Genomic DNA, 11,534 nt, shown 5'->3' with positions numbered 1-11,534 from the left:
CGCGATTAGATAGCGAATGTGTAAACGACGTAACTTGAAGTCTGATCAGAACTGTATGTAACCTGTACTGTATACTACATTGCAGTTTATGGCGTGTAGTCTGCTTTTTTGTGATTGAAATTTGTAACAATTTGGTCGAGTTGGCTAGTGGCAAAAAGCTTTTAAAGTTGAAGGACAAAATAAAATTTAAAAAATCTATAAAATTAATTCTATAAACGGTTGCATGTATTATGATTAATATCTAAAGATATAACACTGTTAGATTTTTAGCTACCTTACAAATACAAATATTTTGTCATTTTGACTTAGTATAGTGCAAGTTAAAGACACAGTTTCAATATGTAACCTATATTGTGAAAATAATCTATTCACAATGTATTTCTATTTTTCCAAGTGAGATCATTTCACTTTCCTGAATTTAGGCTAGGATACAGATTAATTGCTTTGATGGAGAATATATTGTTCATGGTTCCAAGAATCAATAGGAGAGTATCATACACTTGCTTTGGAACGGTAAATTGGAAACGAATGTGACGTTTCCATTCGTCTACTACGGACCTCGATCTGGCAATAATTTAATTATTTAGCGTTAATGTTCGTAGTTGGTATCCTTGGTCTGGTTCATGATGGATCTCCTCTGTCTGATCTGGATTGCTTCCTTTACTCTACGTTTTAACCAGGATAGAACCTTGGTGTTATCCCAGGACACATCATATGGCCTGTCACATTCGTTTCCAATTTACCGTTCAAAATAACTACATTGTACTTCCAAATTGCTTTGATGTATTTTTTATTTGTTATATATCCGGAACATGATATAATTAGGACAGTAAAATATAGTTACTTTGAAGCGGTACATTGTAAACCAAAGTTATGATATTTTGCCATCCTGCTGACTCTTGGAACCATGAACAATATGTTGTCAATGAAAGAACTATGAATCACAAATAAATTATATGTACTTGTAGAGTGTATATTTTATTCATATATATATATATATATATTAAACGTTGTTGATATTTTTAAATGTATATTACAATTTCTTGTCTTGTATTTCTTTAGAGTAAGCTTCAAGTGTGTGTGTGTGTGTGTGTGTGTGTGTGTGTGTGTGTGTGTAGACTTTGGGAGGTGTTCTTAAAACTGCACTGGTTTGTTAGATATACCGACTTCACATTTGAGTAGAAGTACAAATTGATTTTTGGGTCCGCAGCCAAAAATCTGTGCCCCAATGAATTACAATGTTTTTTGTATTGTATCAATTTTTCAGGTAATCATGTCATCAATGGAAGCATTTCACCAGGCCATGATCTTAGTGAAATACTCTGTAGATGATATCATTGAATTTACTTTGAATTGATAAATTCTTCTACGTCTACAGTGCAAGTCAATCATACCTGTCACTAACATTTGGAAATTATGCATATCGTAATTAAAAAGAATATACACAATGCAATTATGTATGTTCATTGTTTATATTTATATTTTTCCACCATCCGTCCATCCATCCATCCATCCATCCATCCGTCCGTCCATCCATCCATCCATCCATCCGTCCGTCCATCCATATAATAATTTATATGGCACCATATATCCAAAAGCTGTTCACAGGTGCTCAACAGGAACTCAAGGAAAATAATTACACCAGGCTTTCTTGTTAGTCTGCCAGGCAATGCTATTGTTCACATTTGCATTGCATATACAAAAATAATTACACCAGGCTTTCTTGTTAGTCTGCCAGGCAATGCTATTGTTCACATTTGCATTGCATATACAAAAATAATTACACCAGGCTTTCTTGTTAGTCTGCCTGGCAATGCTATTGTTCACATTTGCATTGCATATACACAAATAATTACTCCAGGCTTTCTTGTTAGTCTGCCTGGCAATGCTATTGTTCACATTTGCATTGCATATACACAAATAATTACACCAGGCTTTCTTGTTAGTCTGCCTGACAATGCTACTGTTCACATTTGCATTGCATATACAAAAATAATTACTCCAGGCTTTCTTGTTTAATAGTCTGCCAGGCAATGCTATTGTTCACATTTGCATTGCATATACACAAATAATTACTCCAGGCTTTCTTGTTAGTCTGCCTGACAATGCTACTGTTCACATTTGCATTGCATATACAAAAATAATTACACCAGGCTTTCTTGTTAGTCTGCCTGGCAATGCTATTGTTCACATTTGCATTGCATATACACAAATAATTACTCCAGGCTTTCTTGTTAGTCTGCCTGGCAATGCTATTGTTCACATTTGCATTGCATATACACAAATAATTACACCAGGCTTTCTTGTTAGTCTGCCTGACAATGCTACTGTTCACATTTGCATTGCATATACAAAAATAATTACTCCAGGCTTTCTTGTTTAATAGTCTGCCAGGCAATGCTATTGTTCACATTTGCATTGCATATACACAAATAATTACTCCAGGCTTTCTTGTTAGTCTGCCTGGCAATGCTATTGTTCACATTTGCATTGCATATACACAAATAATTACACCAGGCTTTCTTGTTAGTCTGCCTGGCAATGCTACTGTTCACATTTGCATTGCATATTCAAAAATAATTACTCTAGGCTTTCTTGTTAGTCTGCCAGGCAATGCTATTGTTCACATTTGCATTGCATATACAAAAATAATTACTCCAGGCTTTCTTGTTAGTCTGCCAGGCAATGCTATTGTTCACATTTGCATTGCATATACAAAAATAATTACACCAGAAAGCAACTGAACTACAAAGTTCATATTAAATAGGGGAAAGTTATAAAATAATGTCTTACACAAGAGAAAGGGTCAAGTCCCCATATTATAAAACTATCTAGCAGAAAACGTAGATTCTAACACTTCCTTTCTTGTAATTTTCTTTATTGATATTGTACAATATAGTTATTAACAGATCAGTCTGACGAAAGGCACTTTTGAATAGCAGTAAACAAAAAGTGTTGATTTAGTATAGTCTACAGAATTTGAAATCAACCAGCGAAAACTTCTCAATGGCTCAATGATTTTTATACTACAAGATGTTGCATTTAACACCCTCTGTCTCCACACCTCCAAATGTGTGTATCAATATAGGCATAGGGAAACAACTGATTCATATCTATTGAACACTTTCGAACAAACAATATGGAATTTACACCTAGATCGTTTTACATCACGACAAACAGCGTCTGCCTACGTCATTGGTTCTATGTCATTATTTTCCCGGGTTTTCATAAATGATGCTCGTGGAAGTAAAATCATTTTATTCCCTAATATTCTTTCTTCTTCATACCGTAAAATGCTCATATACAAGGATATTGTCTTTGAACGTAACAATGCCCTTTAAGTTACATGTGATGGAAATGAACACCTTTTCCCTAATTACATGCACAGTAGATACTTGTAAACATAATCCTAAGAATACATTCCCTGTGTGCCTGCATACATACATACATACATACATACACACACACACACACACACAAACACATACATACATACATACATACATACATACATACATACTTACATACATACATACATACATACATACATACTTACATACATACATACATACATACATACATACATACAGTATACACACACCCCCACCCTCCCACCCACCCACCCACCCATTCATTATGTTCACAGCACTTCTGAACCTCAGTTATTATAATAATAACATAAATTGAAAGCATATAGATATAAGAATACATCAAGGAATTCTATCAATAAATTTCAAATTCAAGGGTCTATCCGGTTGCAAGATTGTCGTTGGCTTCACAAAAACATCTGTCGTGGCCTCAAGTATGAATTGTTGAGAAATCTGGAAAAAAGCCATGTGATAATCAAAATCCATGTGGTTATAAAGATTCGTTTGGATGGTGTGGACCAGCATAGATATATATATATATATATATATATATATATATATATATATATATATATATATATATATATATATATATATATATATATATATATATATATATATATATATATATATATATATATATTGAACATATTGTAAATATATATTGTCTGATGAACGCATTGAGCGTGAAACTCAGAGTTACAACCAAGTTCCAACCAACCTACTTTGATTATATATATATATATATATATATATATATATATATATATATATATATATATATATATATATATATATATATATATATATATATATATATATATATATATATATATATATATATATATATATATTGCGACTGCTGTTAGCCAGTTTTCACTTTATATGTATAGCTATATTCTGAAACAAATATCAAATTAAAGTCAGACATACTACAATTGTACATGCATCTTTAGGTGGCCAACTATCCCACTTAATTCTGTTGTCAAATATCACATATAATGGTGTCTTCTTTTCAAATATCACAAATTGCTGGATTATCTATGAGATAATCTGTGAGAGATACTTACCCTCGCCAAGGATAAATGTATTTCCAATTCTGCCAATCTTTTCCCTGCAGGTAAACATTATTATTATTATTATTTTGTAATTATAATTACATTAATGTATTATTATGAACTCTTTGTCTAACACAATAGTGGCAAGTTTGCTTTCAGAAACTAGTATAAATCACAACGTTTACAAGAATGCTAATGTGTACTCTATCTTCAAACAATGTCATATTCTTCTCCTGTGAGATTCATGTACGCACTGATGCCATCATTCAAATCAGTCAGTTTTGTAACAATGACTGTATGGTATATCATGAAAATTGTTGACCAATGACGTCATTTTGAGTTCAAGTGTGTCAATATGGTCAATACCAAGTGACCTTGTATTGGCAAATCAAAACAAGGGTAATGGACAAGGTGTGGTACAAAAGTAAGTGGACCATGTTATGATTCATTTGGGTGATGTCAAAGGCACGGAACACAATAGTTTAAATTGATGGATAGATAGATGCATGGATTGTTGTTTGTTTGTTTGTGTTTGTTTGTGTGTGTGTGTGTGTGTGTCTGTGTGTCTGTGTGTTTGTTTGATTGTTTGTTTGTTTGTTTGTTTGTTTGATTGATTGATTGATTGATTGATTGATTGATCGATTGTTTGATTGATTGACTGACTGTGTGTGTGTGTGTGTGTGTGTGTGTGTGTGTGTGTGTGTGTGTGTGTGTGTGTGTGTGTGTGTGTGTGTGTGTTTGTTTGTTTGTTTGTTTGTTTGTTTGTTTGTTTGTTTGTTTGTTTGTTTGTTTGTTTGTTTGTTTGTTTGTTTGTTTGTTTGTTTGTTTGTTTGTTTGTTTGATTGATTGATTGATTGATTGATTGATTGATTGATTGATTGATTGATTGATTGATTGATTGATTGATTGATTGATTGATTGATTGATTGATTGATTGATTGATTGATTGATTGATTGATTGATTGATTGATTGATTTTGTGAAAATACTTGATATTGTGAGAAAAATGACAGGCAGGACTGAATTAAGTGTGTGTCTTGGTTATATCAGTCTGTTTTTAATGAAAACTTGCAACATGGTATATGTTAGCAGTGACATAACATGGTATATGTTAGCAGTGACATAATAATTGTTTTGAAAATGCTGTAAAGTCCTACCCATACACATCCTTGGTCCATAACCAAACGGCAATGATTTAAATCCATAAAAATGTTCTTTTTCTTCCCGAAGCCACCTCTCTGGTCTGAATTCCGATGGGTCTTTAAACAACTCTGGATCTCTTCCCGTTAGTACTGTCCAACCAACTATGCAAGTCTATGAAAGGTAAAGGAATGACAATTGCAAATATCGAAATGCTCGGAGTAACTGATCAGCTAATTGACATTGACCTCACATAACCCATTGTATTGATAAGAACGTACAACAGAGCATAGAGATTGACAAAGGATAAACACACATACTTTAGTACATATGTGTATGTTTATAAATTATGTTGGTGGTGTTGTTGTTGTTGTTTATTTATTTGTTTGTTGGTCAGTTTGTCTATGTATGTATGTATGTATGTATGTATGTATGTATGTATGCATGCATGCATGTATGTATTGTTTGTTTGTTTGTTTGTTTGTTTGTTTGTTTGAAACACAGTTCCTGTGCTCCAGGGTATAAAAACACTATGTGATTTGCATGTTGAATACTATTGCCCAGATGTAAAAGGTGTTTTCATCATTCATATACCAGTTCTCCATTTGTTAGTCAGATAGATACTTGATAAAAATTGAGCAATAGCTGACTTGTCATTGATAAACTGTATCAATTTCAATGGCGTGGAATGCAAGCGTCTTTGTTCCAATTTGAATATCAAGACTTACTTTAGCTGGTATGTTGTAACAACGGATAATAATATCGTCGTCTAAGATGCGAGAAATAGTTGCGATAGGTGGATATAACCTGTACAGAAAACAAAACCATTGGTATGGTGATAATGTCAACACACACACATTTACTATAACATTTGTCAATAGAGTACACTCACAGCTGTCCCACGTCAAGGAGCTGTAGCTGTGAGTTCTGGAAATATGTTAATATTTATACAAAAGTAAAAGTAAGATATAACAGGGGGGTGTCCCCTAGAAAGGTATACTGGTGCGTGCCGCCATGTGGACACATTTTCCATGAAAAAAATCACTAAACCTGGGTCGACTGCTGATCTCAAAATTCCCTAATCATGGGTTAGACACTATGGAAATCTAACGTCTTCATGCTTTAGAAATAAAGGTAATTGACTGGATGACACCTGGTAATTGACTGGATGACACCTGGTAATTGACTGGATGACCCCTGGTAATTGACTGGATGACTCCTGGTAATTGACTGGATGACTCCTGGTAATTGACTAGATGACCCCTGGTAATTGAGTGGATGACCCCTGGTAATTGACTGGATGACCCCTGGTAATTGACTGGATGACCCCTGGTAATTGACTGGATGACCCCAGGTAATTGACTGGATGACCCCTGGTATTGACTGGATGACCCCTGGTATTTGACTGGATGACCCCTGGTAACTGACTGGATGACCCCAGGTAATTGACTTGATGACCCCTGGTATTGACTGGATGACCCCTGGTAATTGACTGGATTACCCCTGGTATTTGACTGGATGACTCCTGGTAATTGACTGGATGACTCCTGGTAATTGACTAGATGACCCCTGGTAATTGAGTGGATGACCCCTGGTAATTGACTGGATGACCCCAGGTAATTGACTGGATGACCCCTGGTAATTGACTGGATGACCCCTGGTAATTGACTGGATGACCCCAGGTAATTGACTGGATGACCCCTGGTATTGACTGGATGACCCCTGGTATTTGACTGGATGACCCCTGGTAATTGAATGGATGACCCCTGGTAATTGACTGGATGACCCCAGGTAATTGACTGGATGACCCCTGGTATTGACTGGATGACCCCTGGTAATTGACTGGATTACCCCTGGTATTTGACTGGATGACCCCTGGTAATTGACTGGATGACTCCTGGTAATTGACTGGATGACCCCAGGTAATTGACTGGATGACTCCTGGTAATTGACTGGATGACCCCTGGTATTGACTGGATGACTCCTGGTAATTGACTGGATGACCCCTGGTAATTGACTGGATGACCCCAGGTAATTGACTGGATGACACCTGTTAATTGACTGGATGACCCCAGGTAATTGACTGGATGATTCCTGGTAATTGACTGGATGACCCCAGGTAATTGACTGGATGACCCCAGGTAATTGACTGGATGACCCCAGGTAATTGACTGGATGATTCCTGGTAATTGATGGATGACTCCTGGTAATTGACTGGATGACCCCAGGTAATTGACTGGATGACTCCTGGAAATCTCTAACAAAGAACCTATGCATTATACATGGGTAGATATTTTCATCTTGGGCATCGCGATCCCATCTGAAAATTTAAGGTATAACCACCTACCCCCGGCGGAGGGGAATCTAACATTACCTTACAGTTTCTCGTAGTACAGCTTTCAAATATGGCATTTGGTTTATATCCTTGTATGTTGGTGTCTTTCCCGTTGGAACAACGCGACTGATTTCTTCATACAGTGAGTTTTGGACTTCTGGGTGTTTAGCTACACAGTATAGAGTCCATAAGAATGTATTTGATGTCTGTAAAATCAAGAAAATTAATACATGGAATTACTTTGACTATTTCTGGTAATCACTTTTGTCCGTGGTATGTTTGTTTTTAACACTGGGACTTTCAATTTTATTTTAACTTTTGATATTTATTTAATTTATAAAACACTTCTTCCATAATAAAACATTGTTCAAAAGATTTCAGCACTTTATAAGATGACAGTAACATAAAAGAGGTACATAAAAAGCATTTAAAAAAACGAATTGAAGCAAATATTTTCAGATACATAACAACAACCAATAAAATGTGCATACCGTATCAACAGCAGCTGCTAATAAATCAGTAGCGTTTGCATAAATTTCCCCTGGTTTTAAGGTTCCTTGAGAAGCCATGTAGGTGATGAAATCTGTCTCTTCTTCATCAATGTCTTCACCTTCAGATGTTCTTTGTGTGACTTCCCCCATTTTCTCATCTATCAGTTTCTTTGCTGTCGGTTTAAAGAAAATGAAATTAGTTAAATGATTATTTTGGTGGATAAAAACTTTACAACAATTATAGGCGATTTGTTCCTGAAGCCTGCTGTGATAACAAAACGAAGCTCCTATTGGCCTCACCCCTGTACAGCACGTCTCTCCTAAGCCAGATTTGGCAATTTCCGAACTATATTTTAATGAGGTCACAGGGTTAGTGACAATGACCTTTCTTGGTCCACTAAGCCGAAAAGGATGCAGCTAGGAATAACAAGAGAATCAACTTTCATTATTTTCCTTGAACAACTAAAAATGATGTATATCTTTAAAATGTATGGGTTTTACAGTCAGGGCCTGACAAGCTTATACACATTACTTTGTCAATTTGTGGAAGCATTTCAACGCAAATACATTTTGTTAATATGAAATATTCAGGGGGCATATTTCAAAAGCGCTTTTCTTAAGATATAAAGCTCAGTCTTGAATTGTTACCTGTAGTGAAGATGACATCCCAGGCTCTGACATGTTTCCTCCAAATTGGGCTGTTCACCTTTTGTTGAAATGCTGATGGAATAACAAATAACCATGTCGTTGTATTGAACATATCATGGACGGCTTGGATGAATTCTTGTGCCTCTGGATGTGGCTTGTCATCTAAAAGATTCATCTTTTTATTAAGGATGATGGCACAGGCAGCTGTGAAAACATAACATGAATGAAAACATAAACAAGTGTTCGCAGAACACATTATTTCTGTGTATTTAATACAGTATTCGACAGCCATATTGGATTCTGAAATGGCTCAATTACTAGTATTATATCATTTTGACCTTACAAATTTTTAAAGTATGCAGTAATCTCGGGGTTTTTTGTTCCTTGATTTTAACTAAACATAGGGTTGACTTTTCTTGAACAAAGCAGCAGCAAATATTCTTTTAATATAATTCATTCCGAGTTGAGTTTTTTTCTTCTGCATATTAAAAGGTACTCACATTATTCTACTATTGATCACTTGCAATTGATTGAACTCACATCTGGTATTAGGATATAACTTATGAACAATACCTATTGAAAATGTAGAGGAACTAATTGTATGCAATCAACAGGTCTAACAATGTCAGAACATAAACTGTAATAATGCCACAGAGGCATGTGTCGGCATTATCATTATTATTATTATACTAGGATAGTTTGTCTGTGGATAGTTTAATCATGCCAAGTCTTTAGTAAGTATTTTTACTTGTGTATAAAGCTTATAAACTCGGCTTGAGCCACTTTCAGAAGTTGTCATTTTGACACATATGCTATGTGCATGTACTCTAGCAAGATTGTACCATGCTTACACTCTAGGGACCATTTGAACACTATATCTTCAAGATTTTGTACGATTTTGTTTGATTTCCGGTCTCTGATAACTTTGGCTAACGTGTCGTTGATGACGTCAGTAACTGCATCGTTATACGATGACACTTCTCTGGGTCGTAACATACGTTTACTGAGTGCAGCTCTATTACGGTGCCAGTCTTCACCTTCACTGTAAACAGATTAGACACAAGACAACAAATATAGTATTTAATCATCAACATCCAAATATTTAATTTTGTGAATAATCTTACCACCGTTTGAAACATTAAAGGCTTGAAAGAACTATGTTTTTGTTAGGGACCAAGAAGAGTTGAAAAATCAACCATGTACTGAAGAATTTATGGGGATATCCCTTCAGCTCAACAACCTAACCACCCCAACCCACCCCCTTACACACACACACACACACACACACACACACACACACACACACACACACACACACAGAGTAGGCATCATGCTGATATCACTCCTCGATCGATTGAAGGGGAAATGTCCGTTCACTAAATATCTCAAAACATACCTTTAAACTCATTTCGAGATTTCTGTAAGTATAGTAACTCTTAATGGAATGCATTGTACCGCATAATTTTACATCTTCAGCGTATGTGGTGGGGTATTGTACAATTGTCCTTATAAAAGTCTCTGTGGCGTTCCAAAATGGGGAAGGGGAATTGGAGCTACTAACATCACTTAGTTCATTGGGGACATAAACGCGAGAGCATTAAGTTGTGCGAAAGAATATTTGGCCAAAGTATATTCTGCTAGGCGCTTCCCGCCTCTCCCCCCTGCTAGCCTTAAATGTTGACAGTTCTTTTACTAGACAAATGTAAGTACTTGTCATGCAAGCATCAAAACATAACACAGCTAATGACGTCATCGGAAAGAAACGATTCGAATAACCGATGAATGTAACTCGTATGTATAATTAGTGTCGGAATATATAAATTGCACAGTTTGTAATTCAGTGATATCTGTACATGTCCGTTGCTATGTAACCAGCAGCAAAAGTACGTTAACAGACATACTTACTGTAACAGTACACCAAGTGGGTGACCTCGATAATTGCGATATTGAATCCATGGCTGAAATGGTATTCTAGTTGGGTATTTGCCTTCGTTCCTCAGCACCATTTCAAAATCTTTCGGGTCACTTAAGTTTACTGTTACGAGAGCTCCAATACTTTGCTTCCAAATTGGACCGTACTTTTTCTTGATTTCTTTCATCATCTCCGAGGGATCTTTAATTGTCTTCATTCCCGACGTGAAGATGCGAACTACAAAGACAAGGGCGCCGAAGAATCCAGTTCCCGGTCCTGGTAATTCATCGAACGATTTAACTTGTCCACTGTCGGCTTTATTGACAGGTTCTTGCGAAGCTGAACTGAAATGAGCGGTGGGAAGAAGTCTGCAATGTCGTTTAGCGAAACCTTGAAATATGGAGACACGATACGCCATGTTTTAAAATAGTGACCTGTTTATCTCAAGGTCGTGCCTGAGTTAATGCATTCACAAGCACATTATAATTTATAGCCAGCCGTACGTGTTGTACATAAACCACACTGTAAATATGATCAAGGTTTGTATTGGTTTCTTATAGGAGTATTACTATTACCATGGTTA

General features: G+C 35.8%; 1 protein-coding gene across 1 annotated transcript; it reads right to left on the bottom strand.

Moving 5' to 3' along the window:
* Positions 1-3,632: 3,632 nt before the first annotated feature.
* LOC144448215 (1,25-dihydroxyvitamin D(3) 24-hydroxylase, mitochondrial-like) lies at positions 3,633-11,369 on the bottom strand. The gene is made up of 9 exons (XM_078138369.1): positions 10,945-11,369; positions 9,891-10,081; positions 9,040-9,243; positions 8,392-8,564; positions 7,940-8,106; positions 6,294-6,372; positions 5,583-5,739; positions 4,439-4,482; positions 3,633-3,821 (listed from the first exon to the last, which is right to left on the bottom strand). The coding sequence occupies exons 1-9, from the start codon at positions 11,367-11,369 to the stop codon at positions 3,711-3,713; spliced, it is 1,551 nt and encodes a 516-aa protein (XP_077994495.1). The 3' UTR covers positions 3,633-3,710.
* Between the last annotated feature and the right edge of the window lie 165 nt (positions 11,370-11,534).

This window comes from Glandiceps talaboti, chromosome 17, assembly GCF_964340395.1.
Source record: "Glandiceps talaboti chromosome 17, keGlaTala1.1, whole genome shotgun sequence".
Classification (NCBI taxonomy): Eukaryota; Metazoa; Hemichordata; class Enteropneusta; family Spengelidae; genus Glandiceps; species Glandiceps talaboti.
The sequence above is the reverse complement of the archived record's forward strand: the minus strand, read 5'-3'. Positions and strand labels throughout refer to the sequence as shown.